General features: G+C 37.4%; 1 protein-coding gene across 1 annotated transcript in view; it reads left to right on the top strand.

Annotated features, from left to right (window-relative positions):
• Positions 1 to 19,157, top strand: part of Col4a1 (Collagen type IV alpha 1) — a 46,215-nt gene that overhangs the window by 17,268 nt on the left and 9,790 nt on the right. The window contains exons 13-24 of the mRNA XM_074131621.1: positions 1,851 to 2,047; positions 4,571 to 4,777; positions 4,862 to 5,030; positions 5,140 to 5,270; positions 5,477 to 5,639; positions 5,823 to 5,945; positions 6,391 to 6,543; positions 6,880 to 7,005; positions 8,850 to 9,073; positions 9,584 to 9,850; positions 10,458 to 10,629; positions 11,607 to 11,852. Of these exons, the coding sequence (XP_073987722.1) occupies positions 1,851 to 2,047; positions 4,571 to 4,777; positions 4,862 to 5,030; positions 5,140 to 5,270; positions 5,477 to 5,639; positions 5,823 to 5,945; positions 6,391 to 6,543; positions 6,880 to 7,005; positions 8,850 to 9,073; positions 9,584 to 9,850; positions 10,458 to 10,629; positions 11,607 to 11,852 (2,178 nt within the window). The remainder of the gene's footprint in view (positions 1 to 1,850; positions 2,048 to 4,570; positions 4,778 to 4,861; positions 5,031 to 5,139; positions 5,271 to 5,476; positions 5,640 to 5,822; positions 5,946 to 6,390; positions 6,544 to 6,879; positions 7,006 to 8,849; positions 9,074 to 9,583; positions 9,851 to 10,457; positions 10,630 to 11,606; positions 11,853 to 19,157) is intronic.

The following is a 19,157-nucleotide window of genomic DNA, read 5'->3' on the forward strand; positions in this document are numbered from 1 at the left end:
GGGATTCCCCACGTACTCCGTTTCTCTTCCAGGTTTGTGCCTTCCCTAAACTAAAAGAACTCAAAAGTTTGTCATGAGTGAATTTTTGCTGCTGATAGAATAAATACTCAGACGTGACGATTTTTTTTTTGGACCTATAATATTTTCCATTGAGAATAACAAAGAACCTTTTAACGTTTAGAACATTTATCTAAATCTATCTACAGGGTGTATACGGAGGAGTGGTCGAAACTTCGGGAGGTGATTCAGCAGCTCAAATGCAACAAAAAATATTCTATTCATTTTGGCCCGATTCTTAATAGTGTCCAAGATATTCGCATTTTTAACTTTTCCGTCGATATTCGCGTTTTTCGCCATAAAAACGGCCGTCACTTTTCTATCCTTTATCCTACAACAAATCTGCTTATTCCAAACGAAAGAGCATTAAATGTCCTATAAATCTGCTCAATTTAGAGCCTCAAAACGTTTCTTATAACAATGAAATTTTTACTTTAATGTCTAAAAAATTCGTTCTCGATGATTTTTATTAAAATTTTCAACTGTATTTTTTCAATGATTAATGAATCAAGGAGTCACATAATTTCAGAAAAAGTTGCGCATTTATTGAGCTTCAAGACCATATGGATGTTTTTGGTTTTTAATAAAATCCTATCCCGAACAGATGGGTGTAAATGCAGAAAAGTGGGATTTTGCGAACTGACTTTTCATTACTAATTAACTCAAATGTCAATTTTTGGAGAAAGAACAAAAAGAAAAGTAACTATTTTAGTTTTTAACAATTATTATTTAATAAAACGTAAGTAAAAAATACAGTAGCAATAAAACGCAGTAGTTGACTACAATTGTTGGTGCAACTTATTTTAATGACATAATGGAGTTTTTTTTTTATCAAAGTTAATTAATAATAATTCAAAAATAAAATGGTCATTTTCTTTTTGTTCTTTCTCCAAAAATTGATTAGTTTTGAATTATTATTAATTAACTTTGATGGAAAAAACCTCCATTGTGTCGTTAAAATATGTTGCGCAAACAATTGTAGTCAAGAAACTAAAAATTTGCTAAAATTCTTTCCCACATCCTTGTTTAAATAGTTCGAACGATTTTTGTAGCAATTTTAACTAGGAACCTGCACTACTGTACTTTTTCACTTCTTTGTTTTATTGCTACTTTATTTTTTACTTCCGTTTTATAAAATAATAATATTTCTAAACTAAAATGGTATAAATTGATATTTGAGTAAATTAGTAATGAAAAGTCAGTTCGCAAAATCTCAGTTTTCTGCATTTACACCGCTCTGTTCGGGGTAGGGTTTATTAAAAACCAAAAAAATCCATATGATCTTGAAGCCCAATAAATGCGCAACTTTTTCTGAATTTATGTGATTCCTTGATTCATTAACCATTGAGAAAATGCAGTTGAAAATTTTAACAAAAATCATCGAGAACGAAATTTTTAGACATTCAAGTAAACATTTCATTGTTATAAGAATCGTTTTGAGGCTCTGTACCAAGCAGATTTATAGGAAATTGAATGCTCTTTCGTTTGGAATAAGCAGATTTGTTGTAGGATAAAGGATAGAAAAGTGACTGCCGTTTTTATGGCGAAAACGCGAATATCGACGGAAAAGTTAAAAATGCAAATATCTTGGACACTATTGAGAATCGGGCCAAAGTGAATAGAATATTTTTTGTTGCATTTGAGCTGCTGAATCACCTCCCCAAGTTTCGACCACTCCTCCGTATACACTCTGTAGAGAACGAGAACGAATTAGAAGAATTTAATAATGATTTCTATCATTACAAAAATTTATTTTGAAATCATCCTCTACATTACTATTACTTAATTTAAAGGTTCACTTGGAGATAAAGGTGATAAAGGTGGAGAATGCCAAGCATGCTGGCCGGGAACGAAAGGTGACAAAGGAAACCCAGGTAAAGACGGAGCACACGGTTTTATGGGACCCAGAGGACCTCCGGGGCCGCCTGGTCCTAGAGGAAATCAAGGTTATCCTGGAAGTCAAGGTTTACAAGGAGAACCTGGATTAAACGTAAGATGAATATAAAGTAATTAAAAGAGAGATCAAGGGAAAGAATGGTGACAGCCACTTCTCGCTTTAAATATCAAATCGAGAGTCGTAAGCAATTAAGCAACAGTATAATAATGATAGAATTTACCCTTTTAATTGATTTGCCAATCTTCTATCTTCTAGGAAATTGCATAAATTTATCTGCCCCTCATTTCTTTAGTTTATAAGTTAAATATTTAATTTAGAACACGAATTTCTTAACATTCCCAAGTTGTCAATTTAAAAGTTCATACTGTGTTCCTTTAAACAAGGAAGCGCTTACACAAGCTTTACAGCTAAATTTTGCGGGAAGACTCCTCTAAACAGAAAAAAATCATATTAATTATTAGCCTTTTAAGAGTCGTACAATTCTCTATTACGAGGTGCATTCAAGTTATAACACCTCCGAATTTTTTTCTCAGAACTGTTTCCAGATAAAAACATGCGGTTTGTTTTAAAATAAGCGGGCACTCTTTGTTAATGCGTGACAGAAATGGCAGCACTGTACGGCACCCAGAACCTTAGCGGCAGCGTCGAGAGCAAGGACTGTTTTTTATACTAAAAAAGGCAACGTTTTCATTACACGATCAGCGTGTAATCATTCGATTTCTCCATTTGCGTGATGTGACACCAATTGGAATTCATCGCCAGTTGAGTGAGACATGTGGTGATGGTGCCATGGATATGTCAAATGTGCGTTCCTGGGTGCGACAGTTTAAAGAAGGAAGAACGTCGTGTGAAAACAAACCAAGACAATCTCGGCCTCGCACCAGTCGGTCTGTTGACCGAGTGGAACAAGTTGTTTTGGAGGATCGCCGAAAGAGTGCGCAACAGATCGCTTCCGAAGTTGGCATTTCTGTGGGATCTGACCTGAAAATGCGAAAAGTGTCCTCCAGTTGGGTGCCACGAATGAAGAATTTGAAGTGATTGCTCATGCTCCCTACTCGCCTGATCTTGCTCCTAGCGACTTTTGGCTCTTTCCAACAATGGAAGACACTTTCCGTGGCCGCATATTCACCAGCCGGGCCGCTATTGCATCAGCGATCAAAACAGACTCCTAAAGAAGCGTTCGCAGCGGCCATGGAAACATGGCGGCGACTTTGTGAAAAATGTGTGAGGCTACATGGAGATTACGTCGAGAAGTGACAAAAGTTTCAAATTTTTGGTGTGATTGGTTAGTGAGAAAAAAATTCGGAGGCGTTATAACTTGAATGCACCTCGTACTTGATAAAACTCATGTTAAATATAATACTTTCTAATAATGCTAATTGTTTATTCTTTTGTTCATTCTATGTCTTACTGTTCATTGTAGTTAAACTGTCAAAGCTAGTTATAAATTTAAATTATAACACTATGTCTCTTTAATAGCTTTCGCTTTTTTGTTACCGCAATCAATTTAAAACTTCCACAATATTAAGATTTTAAAATTTATTTAAAAAAATAAATTTTGGAGCATAAGTACCAGAAATAAAAAAAATTGTCAAATAAATTAATGATTTAGGTTTAGGCCATTGATTATTTCTTTACATATTTAAAAATATCAATTCAGTAAAAATCAATTCAATAAATTCTATCAAAACTAAATCAACTCAATAAAAATAATAATAGTTTAACAATTAAAATGGAAATTAATTAAATATATTCAATAATGGAATCTAACTAAATTCATGATTAACTTATTTGTTGTTCTTCTTTGTGTTCTTTGAAAGATTAATGTTTCTATTTCAAAATCAGTTGTTTTCGATAAATTTTAATGGGTTTGATAATTGGTATGCTTCTTATTTTAATATCCTTTCAATCTCCAGGTTAGACAAATTTATAAATTCATTTACTCTTTTGTTGAGTTTAAAATTCAAAACATTTTTCTAAATTATTTTACTGTATTTAACTGAGTATTTGTACTAATAACTTGATTTTTATCTTCAAATTTGACTTTCTTATTTGTTAATCTAATCTTCATAAAAAAAGGAAGTTATGGGCGTAAAAAATTTCTTTAAATATCCAATTTTTTCATTTTATTTGTAAAATGGTTGAAATATTTAACGAATATTCGTTTCAATAATTACCTAAGTGATTTATTTAGATTTAAAAGTGATTTTGAATGCATATCTTATGTCGTTTCATGATTATATTTGTATGTCAATTACTGGTCCCACCCCATGTCAAACACTGGTTCCACCGAAAATTCGGTATGTCAATTACTGGGTCATTGACATATTTTCAAAAAAAATCATTTTTGGTTGACATAAAGATCGAATTTACTGCTTTTAAAATATTAATAAAATAAAATACATCCTACTGGAGCGGTACAATTTTACAAAATACACCTGGAGTCAAAATAACGGAAGTTATTCTATCTTAAACTCAAATTTTTTCTTAAGCAGTCAATTACTGGTCCCTTCACCCTAATATTTTGAATTTTTGTTAGAAATACTTGTAACATAATATCATAGTTTTGAAATGAAATAATTGACTCATTTCTTATCATTATGCATATCTTTAAAGGGTCGAGATGGATCCGAGGGAGAAAAAGGAGAACCAGGGCCGAAAGGTGAGCCAGCATTAATACCTCAAAATTTGGTAAAAGGTATACCTGGGCCTAAAGGTGAAAGAGGACCTCCCGGACAAAGAGGACCAAAGGGTATAATAGGTCCTAGAGGATCACCAGGTAGACCTGGAATAATGGGTGACCCAGGTCGATCTGGAGAGAAGGTACTTATATAAAGAAATATTAAAATTAAATTAAAAAAAAAAAAAAAAATAGTTGACATAAAAATTGTTCCAACCTTGTTGTAGGGAGATAAAGGTTTTAGAGGAGCTGATGGACGACATGGCGCAAATGGTATCCCAGGAGAGAAGGGAGAAAAAGGTTACAGTACTAAAGGTGAACCTGGAATTAAAGGTGCCAGAGGAAACAAAGGAGAGCAAGGTGATCGAGGGCCGCAAGGCATTAAAGGAACATCAGGTATTACAAATCTTAATTAGAGGAAAAATTTGTTCTTTCAATAACTTAAAATAATAATAATAATAATAATGACCAAAACAAGAATAATAAATTAATTTTCGATCGATAGCTACTTGTCCGATTCCGTTAAACATTACCAATGAGTTGAAAGGTAGCAAAGGCCTTCCAGGCCCAAAAGGTTTTGAAGGAGCTAGAGGAGATAAAGGAAGTGATGGACCTAAAGGAGAACCAGGCATTTCTGTCAGTACAGTAACATTTTAATATAAATCTTATTTCTGTGTTCCACATAAAAATTGTTACCAATATCATGGTTAATGTTGAGGAATTCATTTCATCCCAAAATAATATCAGTTAATGTATACTTTTTCAACTGAATTTTTGCAGAATAATTAATCAATTATTATTAAATAATTTTTTTGCATAAAATTCACATCAAAATTTATTAGGGCGAGCCAGGACCATCCGGGCCTCCAGGAATACCTGGACCAACTGGACCTCGAGGAGCACCTGGACCAAGAGGTGAAAAAGGAAGGGAAGGCCCGATGGGTTTTCCAGGAGATGCTGGCATTGACGGCGCAAGAGGAAACCCTGGAATTCCAGGTCAAAAAGGTAACAAATTTTATTTCATTATTTAATAAAATCAAGTTGTAATAAAATTAGAACTATGTCCCTAACCATTGATTAGTTCTTCTTTTTTTAATTATGTAATTAAAGAGTAATACATTTAATCTAAGTATTTAATGATGTACGATTAAATAATTTTTTCTCATCTTTGATTTGAATGTATGGCAGGTCAGAAAGGAGAGGCAGGTATCCCACAGGTTGGCCCCCCAGGTAGTCCAGGTAGACCAGGATATCCTGGAGAAAAAGGAATCCCAGGACCTCCAGGAAAACTTGGTCCAAGAGGCCCACCTGGTAATGATAATGAATTGTGTATATATGAATATCAATTCTTTTAAACGTTTTGGATGGATGAAAAGTGAGATGAGAAAGTTATGGAAGAATTTTTTTTACTCGTTTTTTTTCGGGTTGTGCCGTTGGAAAGTCAAAGTTTTATCAAATAACTTTGATGACGAATAAATGCTTGTAGCCTGGTTAATAGGAAGTGGCATTAGATACAAACTATTAATAGATCTACATGTAAACAATTAGTAACCAGGTTTAAAGAAAATCGTAGAAGTTGTTTTTGACAAAAAATGTTATAATCTAATAAAACTATCCGGTAGGACAGTTGCACAAGGGTTTATTAATATAAATAAATAAATTTTGTATTAAGTTCTTATTGCTACCGCTGATTAGGTTTAAAAGATGTTTGACAAAAAAGCTGTACGAATGTTTCTTTTGTTCAAACTTGTAACAGGTCAGGATGGTCAAGATGGTGAGAAAGGAACTAAGGGTGAACCAGGACTTACTGGTTTAATGGGTCCGCCAGGAGAAAAGGGTGAGAGAAGTCATCCAGGCGAGCCGGGTCCCCCGGGCATTGATGGTGAACCTGGAGGAAGTGGAGAAAAAGGTATGTAGATTCATTATTTACAGATGATTCTTTTTTCAAGAAAAATAAATTAGAGCCTAAGAGGGATTTATTCTGTCAAACTATACTTTTTTTTCAAATTATAAATCATGCCTTTTTTTTTTGCCTTGTGTTCTAAAAAAAAATGTGTATTATTTATAATTTTGGAGGGGAAAAAAAGAGACAGGTAAACAGAAAAAATCCCTCTCGTAAAATATTGTCCATTCATAAATTAAAAAAAAAAATTGTATAAAATAATTTTGTATGTAGTTTGAGAAAATGAATAGGTGTGTTACTAAGCCTTTCTTTTACCAAATAATTGTTGAATTTTATCACCAGGACTGGCAGGACCTCCTGGAGATCCTGGAAAGTCAGGATTAGTAGGTTTACCTGGTGAAAAGGGAGAACCCGGTCCACAAGGAGTAGAGGGGCAAAAAGGATTTCAAGGAAGAATCGGTCCACAAGGTAATGACTGGAAACTTTGTTTAAAGCGATTAATGAAATAAAATTACAACTGTAGGGGCTAGCATTGTTGTGTACGTTGGAGAGAGTTATTCATAAGATAATTATAGTTAAATGAGCCGTTTATTTTGAAAGTGGCCTAACTCCATTTATCTTCAAATCGAGATATTTAAGGGTTTGCGTTTCAATGAATTTAAAAAATATACATATAGGATACTAATGAGTCATACTGCTTAAGTGTATCTAAGGGTGTTAAATTTATAGTTCCTATTAAAATAGTGGCAATTATTAAGTGAATAATATGCGTTTTCTTATCAAGAATGGAGTTAGGCCACTTTCAAAATTAACATCCAGATTCATTATAAAATTTGAAGGTGCCCAAGTCCATTCAACATAATTTAAGATGCTTCAAATTGAAAAAAACCATACTTAATTTATTTTACATATCTTTAAAACTCTTTCTTTTTCACTATCTGAACTAAATGGTCTTGTTCTGTTCTTCCCCATGGGTGAAATAATTTCTAAAATTTAATATTAAATTTTAAGTTTTATATTAATTAAACGTACTGGTTATTCAACTAGCGCAATTGTCCAAAAACTGAGGTTAACTTAATTAATTAATTAAAATTACTGCCTTCAGACATTATCAATAATATATTATTATCTTGATTTAAGTATAAATTGAGTTAGGCCACTTTCAAACTACACGGTTCAATTATTGAACTAACTCTAAAAACTTATGTGTCAAGAATTTATCGTATTTGCTCGGAATATGAATTTTTCTCAACTTCTGCACCCTATCGGTTACTTGATGCATTTATCCTTTAGAATAGACGATTTGTTTATGTAGGCCAAAGGTTGTCCCACAGAATGAACTGGTAGAGAAACAGTAGTGTTTTTTTTTCTATCGGTCCTCCCTTTTGATTTTTTTTCGTCACATGCTGGTTCAGAAAGGGGTTGGTGGAAAATGACATTACATTTAAGAATTTGGATAAATTACTAGCGTAACCTTATACACCAAGCTAAGTTCTTAAGAAAGATGTACTCAGTTAAAAAAGAAATAAATTTATTTTCTTTAAATTTAAGTCTTTAGCCGATTGGGTACGAGCAAAAAAAAAAACTAAATAAAATCGATTTGAGATGTTCAGAATTTTTTTTACTATTTTTCCCATGAAATAGAGGGTTTGAAGGATAAACTGTAATTTTTTGAACGAAAAATAAAAATTCATGCAGTGAAGTATCACAGGGAAAATATTCTTCAAAAAGGTTTTTTTTTTTTTGCATTCTGTTATTAATCTAAGGGAGTATGTTATCTTTTGGGAAATTTCTTAAGGGTCTAGATTGTTTTTTTTTACTAATAGTGAATATTTTAAGTTCTTGTGTTAGTTAATTAGATATTAAATTCTCGTTATGTAATGAAACCTGTTTTCTTTGTAACTCCTAAGTTCCGAGGTTAGGGTAAGCACTACACAACTAAAAATTATTCTTATTTATAAGTAATTCAATAGTTTACATAATTTTATCATAATAAATGCCTTATTGAATCAACAACTTTTTTAAAAAAAAGAACCTATTGTCGTTGATAAAATGTTTTGCAGGCCAATTTGGGTCGGAGAAAATTCTCAGAAGGCGGTAAAAGTTAACATAATAAAACACATGTTTCCCTCTAACGTAAGAAGTAATTTTCATTAATTCCAAAAATAAGTTGAAAATTCTTTGCTAAAAGTTACCCCTTTACTGATAGAATTAGCTTGACTGGCCTATTTCGCTGTGGTATTATTAAATTCTATCTCCCTAAATTTTGAATGAACTCTAATGATCTTGTATATGTGTTTAATTTAAAATAGGACCTCCGGGTATTGCTGGAATGGAAGGAAAACCTGGTCAGAAAGGTGATAAAGGCGCTGAAGGTCAACGAGGATTTCAAGGTTTACCTGGTAGGATGGGTGGTCCTGGAGCTCCTGGTGCAAGAGGGGAGAAAGGAGATCTAGGACCTGATGGACCTCCTGGCACTCCTGGACGTCAAGGCCCACCTGGTTTACTAGGCGCTGATGGACTCATTGGACCACCTGTAGGATTGTAGTAAAATATATAGATTTTTTTTGTACATATTTGGAAGTACCGGTTTAAAATTTCCATAGGATTAAAGGTGGTTGAAAGCGGTTCATTTACAACAAATTGATTTTATCAGATTTTCAATAGTATTAGAGAAAGCGGCTAGTTAATACTTTTCTAATGTTTCATTTTTTTTTTTTGCAAAAAATTAGCTTTAATTCGCAGCAGGTTTGAGGTTTAACAAAAAGAATTACTCCAATCAAAAAAACATCACATTTTTCATGAAACGGTGATAGATGTAATTTTACCTATTCGTGTGTGTTAAAGTTTCGTTTGAGAGCTTAAAATTAAACAAATGTATATCCATTTTTATGGCATGTTATAGGAAAACTTTTATTTTGCTATACATATCACCGATCTAACAGTGTTTTTAACATTACATCACCGTGACTCAGAGTCCACCTGTGGCATCCACATGATTAATCATGTGCTGGAGCTCCTATATATTATTTTTACACTTTTTAAGGGAATACAAGGTGCGCCTGGACTACCAGGCGAAAAAGGTGATAAAGGTAACCCAGGACCAATGGGACTTCGGGGAGAAATGGGACCACCAGGTCTTGACGGTACTCCCGGTGTGAAAGGAGAATCCGGTCAGCCAGGTTACGGACGCCAAGGACCAAAAGGAGATAAAGGTTCATCTGGAGATATTTGCCTTGATGGAATACCAGGAAGAGATGGAGAAAAGGGTGACTCTGGCCTTCAAGGAATTAGAGGACTTAAAGGAGATAAGGCTAGTAATAAAAATTAAATAAAATTCATCCATAAGTTGCTGAAAAGATTGAGCTGTTTATTTCTTTTTTTCTGATGTAAGAAGACATTCATTTTCTTACTAATTGAGGAACCTCCATCTTAACTGACCTATCGTCTTCCCGCTCACAGCTTATCAATGCTGTTACATCTCATTGGTTTTTATGAATTTTTATATTTTTAGTATTACTCCTTTTAATTCATTGATCTTCATCTTTATTGATCTATAAAACTGGGTATATTCAGCAGTTCGGCTTACTAATTTCACATTTTAATGGGTTTGTCCCTGGAAATGCTGAAAGAAAATATCAAAACTACGTTGAATAAGTAGCACTGTTGTTTGAAGATTTTTTCCTATAGCATATTGCCAAGTCCCTTAGAGGCATTAATTATAATTATAAAAGAATTTTGCGCAATTTTTCATTTTCGAGTTGTGTTGACCTCATACTAATATAGATGAATAGAAATATTCAACAGACCAATTTGTAAAAAAACTTGATTGCTTTAAATTTTTATAAATTGTGAATTGTTTTTCAGAAAAAGTAGTTAATAGTGTTTGTTGATAATCTTTTTTATACAAATTTTGACAGGGATCTGCTGGCCCACCTGGTCCGCCTGGAATGCCCGGAATGGATGGCCAACCAGGCAAAGATGGTCCACCTGGAGATCTAGGTCCTGCGGGTGTTTATGGAGAAAAGGGAGATAAAGGCTTTCCAGGCAAAAATGGATATCACGGCTTTAAAGGAGAAAAGGGACTTCCAGGTAGAAAGATTGTTATTAATAATTATTTTTATGTTATCAATAATAAGCATTTTTTTTTGCAATCGTTATATTTGTTAATTCTTGTTTGGAGTAATTGCCATTATGGATGTAAAAAAAATATCTTTGGTTTAGAAATTGTATGTTTAACGTTTTTGAAAACGTAGGTTATTAGGACAGGTTTTATTGTAGGCAAACTTGGAATGCATTTCGAAAGGACTGAAGAAGGCTGACATATTATAGAAAGAAATTAGACCAAAAGTTGTAGTGACTGATAGGCCAGAAAGAAAAAGATACATAAAAATTAAAGAGGTCATGTCAGCAGACCGAGGTTCTGTTGTATTTTTTACTTTAAACTTCGGTTGCAGAAACCCCTTTATTTTTCGAAATCTTCCGTATAAATTTTGGATTACAGTGTACTCGAATAGCGCACACCGAAGGCCAAATGTCAGAGACTAAGCTGATGCCCTACGGTGGATGCTCCCGCTCTAGATACGGAGCCTTGACACAGATAATTTGGTATTGCCCAGAAATCTGGCAATTTAGATTAAGTTGAATGGCATTCTTAGTCTCTATATCAAAACCGTTATAGGATAACTAGAAGTTAAAGGTTTTTTAAGTATAAAAAATAGATTAAAATAATTCTCTAGTCGATATTAGTAGCCAAATTGTCTACTCTTCTAAAATTTGCTGTAATAAAATATTTTCAAAGTTTATTCGGTTAGTGACAATGAATAACTTTTTTTTTTACACACCCTCTATTATCCATTGTTATAAAATTAAGTTAGATTTACATTCTGAGAAAATGTGGCTGGCTACAAAACAAATTAGTTGACTAAGATAAGAATTGCAACATCCAAACTGATTTAGTATCAGTTGGTGCTGATAGGAATTCTCAAATCTAACTTCAGGTTCGTTTATTATATTATTGCAAAACAATTATATTAAATAACCACTTTTTTGTTTTGTTTTGTTTTAAGGAACCCCTGGAGATCTTGGTCCGCCGGGCGATGTTGGAGAACAGGGACCTCGAGGACCTCCAGGCCCTACTGTACAAGTAAAAGGCGATAAAGGAGAACCAGGAATTACAGGTTCACCTGGTCTGACTGGAGAAAAGGGAGAGCTTGGACTCCAGGGACCTTCAGGTCCACAAGGTCCCCAAGGTGTACCTGGAAGGCCAGGTATACCAGGTGATAATGGAGAAAGAGGTTTTCAAGGACCAAAAGGTAAGCAACGAGCACTGTCATACTAATATTTACAGTCAATATCTTAGTTACGAAGTTAGAAACAACTAATTCATAGTTATTTTGATGTTGCTAAACACTCAGAACCCACGTTCGTAGTTGTAATCATGAAATCAAATGAATAAGTCGGAACAAATTGAGAATTTGTTTCCTTAATAAATAATTTAAAAAAAATACATCTAATACATTAAAAAAAATATACAAAATACTGTAAAGTTTTTCTTGTCCTTTTACTAAGAAAGAACTTTACTTACACAACTAGTGCCTGCCACTAGTTACTTTAAATAATATGTGGGTTTGATTAAATAATAAAACTCGCTAAAGTTGTAAGTAATAACCTGATTTATTAACACATTACCTTTACTCACATTAACATTTACTAGCAACTAACGCTATTCATTACAGTCACCATTTACAACAGTCACAACAGTTTACTGTTACTTACTCACTAGGTAACGCCACAAAACTGTTCCCCGACTGACCACTGGTCCGCACTGCACCGAATTGCACTAGTCTCTGCTACACAAACAAAGCTCTACTCACTAACTGACTAACCGCCTGACTAGCTATCTCTAAAGCACTCCGCAACACTGACTCTCTCAAACTGTCGCTTCCAAAGTGTCTCTCCAAACTAACGTCTCTCCAAGACTCACTCAAAACTAACTCATAAACTTGACTAATAACTCTAAACTCTAATAACTCGATTAAAACTGATTAACAACTCGTTAAGAACTCCTTAAAACTGACTTCTCCAGCTGTGTCTGCCTCCTTTTAACTGCGTGCCTCCCTCCAACTGGGACTGCCCTCCTCCAACTCTCTGAGCATAAGTTTCCACGCCCTCCTGACGTTCATTGGCTAAAGAAAACATACTGCCACCACCTCAGCTGTGAGCCGCCTCCTCCCATTCTCTGTCTCTCTCCAACTCCGTCTGTCTCACTCTCACCTGTCAATCACTGGCTGGGAAACACATATGCCACCACCCCAACTGAGGCCTTTCTCTTGGCTGGCTTTTACACAGGTCACTAACTCCTTGAACAATCTAGCCCTTTCCTTTCTAGTTCAGGTAGAGACCGGCCCTTTTGTCTACACAGTAGTGGCCTGTTACCGGCTTTGGTCGCTTAACCCCTATAACAATCTAGGCCTTTCTTTTCTCCTCAGGTAGAGACCGCCCTTTTGTTCACATAGTGGTGGCCTGTTACCGACTTTGGTCGCTCAACCCCTAGAACAATCTAGGCCTTTCTTCTCTGCCCAGGTCAACTTCGTTACAATACATTCAATCAGTTGAATTTCGTACTTGAGGAAATATTTCAGAGTTTGAAAAGTTAAGAATTGACAAAAGTTACATAAATCAGAAAATATCAAACTTTTCATATATACTTCAGCTCATAATTTTAGTCAGATAGAAATGTTCGAAAAAACTTACGATTTTATTTAAATTTATTTCTAATTTTTCCGTATCTTTCTGAATTGATTACTCATACTACTATTTGAGCTCTCCAATTTCATCATTAATCACTGAAAAATGTCTACTTTTTTTTTTTTGGCCTTCTGGGCGTGCAGATTAGCCATTCAAGAATTCTTACAGAAGGTATTTAAAAGCAAGGGTTACAAATTTCTTTACATATGGTATAAGCAACGTTTTTAATATAACTTGATATGCAGTCGGTATAACTGAAACCACCTTGTTACGCCACCCTCTACAAACACAAACACCGCTGGAGAAGGTAAGCTCAGTGGAGACGGGGGGGTAAGGAGAAATGAGAAAACAAGGAAGAGGCAATATGCTGAATAATAATAAACAAATAACAATACTAGTGATTAGAATTAAAGTTAAAACAATACTCGGATAATAAGGGGGGGGGGAAATAAAAATAAATTTATAATAGAAACTAGTTACCTAGTAACAGCTTCTCCGTTAGCAAATCTGTGTAGTGCGCCCCTGCTGGCCGTTACTCTAACCAGATCACTACTTCATTAAATAATTAAATTTATTGTCCATGTGAGATGTTGCTAGGGGTTTAAATAAAGATTCAGGGTTATGAAAATATTATTATTGATCACAACAACAAAAGGTCTTTTTACAGCAAAATACAGTATCATAAACCCTGCTTAATACTGAAAAATACAAAACTTGATTACTAGGTAATGAAATAATTGTCCTCAATAGAACCAGAAAACTAGTCACTCTTATTACATTGCCTACACTTACAGTCAATCCCAGGCCTGGTTTTGCTCCAATCTACCCTTCTTTCCTGGTCTTCTTATGGGAAGCTCGCCACCAGTCAGGTACTATTCCTTCCTGCCGCCCTTTGGGAAGTAGAGGTCCTCCGCTCAATGAATCCTCTCCCAGAGGCAAATCCCGCCAAGGTGATTTCTTTTCACTCCAATTTGTTTTGGCTCCAACCAGCTCGGTACAACAACCAATTTTCCACTCGTAATTAATTCTTTCTCAAAAAAAATCCCATCAGTCTCTATCTCCCATATGTTGCTCGCGTCGTTTGTCTTTTTTCCCCCGCTGCCCTCTTCACACAGCCATGTGCTCTTCAAGTATAATTTTATCCACTTTCTTCATTTCTCTTAATTAAATTTCCTAGATTTATTTTCTTAATCCCCGATTTTACCTAATTCTAACTAACTGACCTGAACAAAATCTAGAAATATTTACAATCATACCCTCAAAATTGGTTTCGTTTGGAAAAGCTGTTACATCGTAACATTCCCTCTCCTTCCTGAAGAAAGAAGAGACAGGCAAAATAAGTTAGTACTAAACCAATAAAGGGATATAATAATAAAGGAATATATTAACAAAGGAATATAATAATACAGGAATATAATGACAAAGGAATATAATAGTTAAGGAATATAACAATAAAGGAGTACAATAAAGACAATGTAAATATAATAAAGGATAAAGAAAAGGCAATATGAAAGGTATGTTCAGGGGCTGAAGGACTGAGCAGGTTGCTGGGTGCGGTGTTCTACAAGTTATCCGGTCTCTGGTTGCGGCTTCATATCTTTTGGGTGCCAGATTCCCAAATTCCGGCCGTTTTCATCTCCTAATTCGTAAGCGGTGTTGGATATCTTCTGTAACACTGTACACTTCTTATATTTCGGCGCTAACTTACTAGAAAAGTCTTTAGAGGCATCAGACAAGAGAAACTCCCTCTTCCATACAACCTGTCCTGGGGCATAACTCACTTCTCTTCTCCTCAGGTTGTAGGTTCGCTTGGCCTTCTCATAGGCGTTGGTCAGATTCTTCACTACTTCACTCCACAAATATTTTACCTTGCTAAATTTTTGGGCGAATGCCTCTCTTGCCGCGACGTCCAGTTCATCTGGGTTGGCAATGTTCTGCCGGGCGTTGTCGCTGCATGCCTGTAGCTCTCGACCAAAATTCAAATACACGGGTGTGTACCCCGTACTTTCATGTTTCGCAGTCCTTAGAGCGAATGCTATTTTCTGCAGCAGCTTATCCCAGTGCTTCTGATTATCATTGACGTATGCCCTGATGGCTGTCTTAACGACACGGTTTACTCTCTCGGTGGGGTTGCTTTGCGGATGGTAGTATGGTGTCCGAACTGCCTTTACCCCGTAGTTTTCTAATAATTTCGTAAACTCCTTACTCAGGAACTGGGAGCCATTATCGGTTATAGCAACCTTTGGTGCTCCAAACACTAAAAAAACTTGGTCTTCCACAAATTTCGCTATAGCCTTTGAGGTGGCCTGCCTCAATGGGTGAAGTAGCACATATTTCGTAAAATAGTCGCAGACCACTAGAATGTATCTGTGCTGCTGAGAACTCCTGGGCAGTGGACCCATAATATCCATGGTGACGACTTCCCATGGCTGCGAAACTTTGCGTTGTCCCCCATAATACCCAGCAGGTTTCTGCTGCTCTGGCTTATTCGCCATGCAGGTAGAACAACGCCTAACGTACCGTGCCACATCACTCGTCATGCCTGGCCAATAGTATCTCTGCGATATCCTCCCCTTAGTCTTGAAAATCCCTAGGTGCCCTGCCGTCGGATTATCGTGGCATTCCCTCAATACCTCCATCCGCTGATATTTTGGGATGACCAACTTCCAGGGGTCTTCCGATTCTAATAAATCCTTGGCATCCTTGACATATTTCCGAAGTACTCCACTGTCCAGATTCCATAAGGGGTACTTTTCGGGGCATGCTTCTACTTCGGCTTTCATCTTTTCATACCAGGCATCACGCCTAGAAGAGTCTGTAATAGCGCTGAGTAACCCCTCGTTCACTCTAGAGAGTGCGTCAGCCGCCTTGTTCAACTTCCCGGCACGATGTACGATTTCAAACTCGTGTTCCTGTAACTGCAGAGCCCACCTTCCTAGCCTGCCACTGGGATCTTTCAACGCCATTAGCCACCTTAGAGAACTGTGATCTGTGATGACCGTGAACTTCATGCCCTCTAGGTATGGCCTAAATTTCTTAATTGCCCACAGCACGCTTAAACATTCTAGTTCCGTTGCTGAAAACTTCTTCTCCGCATTTGTCAGTGTTCGGCTGGCATAAGCAATGGCTTTCTCACCATCCTCGAAATTCTGACTGAGAATAGCTCCCAGACCTGTAGTCGATGCGTCAGTCTGGAGGACAAATGGGCGTTCGAAGTCGGGGCAGGTAAGTATCGGCGCTGAGACCAGTCGATTTTGTAGCTCCTGTAGTGCTCTTTCCTGCCGGTCTTCCCACACGAACTTCTTGTTTTTCTTTAGCAAATCCGTCAACGGAGAGACTAAAGTTGAAAAGTTGGGCACGAATCTTCTGTACCAACTTGCTAACCCTATAAACCGCCTTACCTGTTTTGCAGTCGTAGGTCTAGGGAAGTTCAAAATAGCGGATACCTTTTCTGGGTCTACCCCGAGGCCATCCTCGTTTACTATATATCCTAAGTAGCGAAGTTCGCTCCTACAAAACTGACACTTTTCCCATGATAATGTCAGGCCAGCCGCTCTTAGACGCTCGAGAACATCTTCTAATACTTCTCGATGCTTCTGGAAAGTAGGTGTGACGATAATGATGTCGTCCAAGTATGCGAAGACGTATGGTTCTAGCGTGGGTCCCAATATATTATCTATAAGCCTTTGCCATGTGGCAGGAGCATTATGCAGACCAAACGGCATGCGGCGAAATTGGAACAACCCTCTATGCGGTACGGTGAAGGCCGTGCGCTCTCTGCTATTCTTCTCCACAGGGATCTGCCAATATGCGCTCTTGATGTCCAAGGAGGAGAGATACCTACCGTTTCGTAACCGGTCTAATATTGCAGACACATACGGTAAAGGGTATGCATCTCGCTTGGTGACTTTGTTCACTGCCCGATAATCCACGCAAAAGCGGTACTTCCCATCCTTCTTCTTTACCATGACCACTGGTGATGACCACCCGCTACTTGATGGTTCCACTATCCCATCCTCCAGCATCGCATCAAGTTCCTTATTTATGGCCTCTTGTATAAAGGGAGACACTGGGTAGTATCGCTGTTTCAGTGGGGGTTGATCTCCCGTGTTGATGATATGTTCCACCCGATCCGTACAGCCCAGATGAGGTGGTGATGCTTCTCGGAACTTCTTGGTGACTGCTCGCAGTTCTTCTCTCTGCTTGTTCGTTAGTCTCTCGTGGCTGATGACTCCAGTATCTATAGATACACAGGCTAGGGCCGGATCCCCTGACTTATAGGTAGCCTTAGCTATGTCCACCACAAGTGACATTTCCCTCCAGAAGTCAATTCCACACTCAGAGATGGTACAACTAGAACATTCAAAATCTTAACTGCCCCATTCAGTTCGAAAGGCACCACTGCAAAGCCTTCTACAGCGCAAGTCCTTCCATTTGCTAGGGTTATCTGTTGGTTATCCGATGGCTGAAGGTTGATTCCTAAGGGGGCTAACCTTTTCCACAACCTGTCGTTGATTACTGTTCTCGTTGACCCCGAGTCGAGTAATCCACAAACTGAGATACCCAACAATCTCACTTGAAGAAAAGGCCTTTGATCTTCAAGGCTTGGCTTGGTTAGTCTATGGGATATTCCGTAACAGAACATATTCCTGACCACCTCCACCCACTCCAACCATTCTGTGTCTTCCCTGGCTAATCTTGGGCGGCTGTGTTCTGAGGTGGTCTGTGCCGACCCCTTTGGTCCGTTTCCCGCTTCATTCTGTTTTGACCCACAGCGAGTACATCCTTGTGTGCTGACTTTTTGAAGCCCACACCTTCCACAAAATTGTGTCCTCGGACGGCTGCATGTTCTTGCCAAGTGCCCTATCTGCCCACAATTCCAACAAACGGGGCCTCGGTATGTCGACGTTTTTCTTCCTGGTACCTCCAGAGTTCCGGTTTCTCGAATAGCTGACACCTGGGGTAGCGGCTTCCTGGTTCGATAACCAAATGTGGGTTCAAGTAGGCCTTTAACAGGCGGCTCTCTATATCTTGCCGCTCTCTGGGTCCATACCTCAAGATTGCAGAGAACTGATTCCAATTCTTTCACCGATGAATAGGTAGCCTGCGCGAGGTGAGGTAGATGATCTCTCTTAATATTTTTCTCCAGTATTCTCAGCTTTTGTTCTTCTGTCAGAGGAGTGCTCAACCGATTAAATAGACTTGTCATTTTGGCTATGAACAACGACGGCGTCTCGTCAGACCCCTGGGTTCGTCTGCGTATTTCTTCCATGAGCCGGTCGTCATAGTCAGGATCCTGAAATGTTTTCTTTAATCCGTGCACCAACTCTTGCCACGAAGAGAATTCTCGCCCCTTCGCTCTGAACCATATTTTTGCCATACCTGTTAACAAATCATCAAACCCTCGAAAAACCTCTTCCTGCGATACACTTCGTGAGACTATCCGTATATCGACGTCTTCCAGAAAGTTGGCCAAGGTGCATCCGGTCTCTTCACCTGAGAAAGTCAGGCCCCACTTGTATAGCTTCGGGTCCCTTCGCGCAGCATGTGGTACGTCATTCCTAGTAGCCGTGGAGACGGTAGCTTGCATATCGGGGGTGGTAATTGGGTCTGGAATTTCTTGTGGTACACCCCATAAAACGTCGGTTCGAGGAGGTTGAAAATTACTTCCTAATTCTAAATGATCCAGTTCTTGTACGTGCTTCCGTTGTATTCTCCCTGAGTAAGCTGACGCTCCTAATTGCTCCGTTGATGATGTACTCAGGGTTGTCTTCTCCAGCTTAATTCTCAACTCTTGTATCGCTTCCACTAACTCCGCCGTTTGACCTTCCAGCCCTTCTTCCGGTACTATGCGGTTGCATCGCTGGTAA

This window comes from Rhodnius prolixus, unplaced genomic scaffold, assembly GCF_049639745.1.
Source record: "Rhodnius prolixus isolate KJV_2025 unplaced genomic scaffold, Rpr scaffold_4, whole genome shotgun sequence".
Taxonomy (NCBI): domain Eukaryota; kingdom Metazoa; phylum Arthropoda; class Insecta; order Hemiptera; family Reduviidae; genus Rhodnius; species Rhodnius prolixus.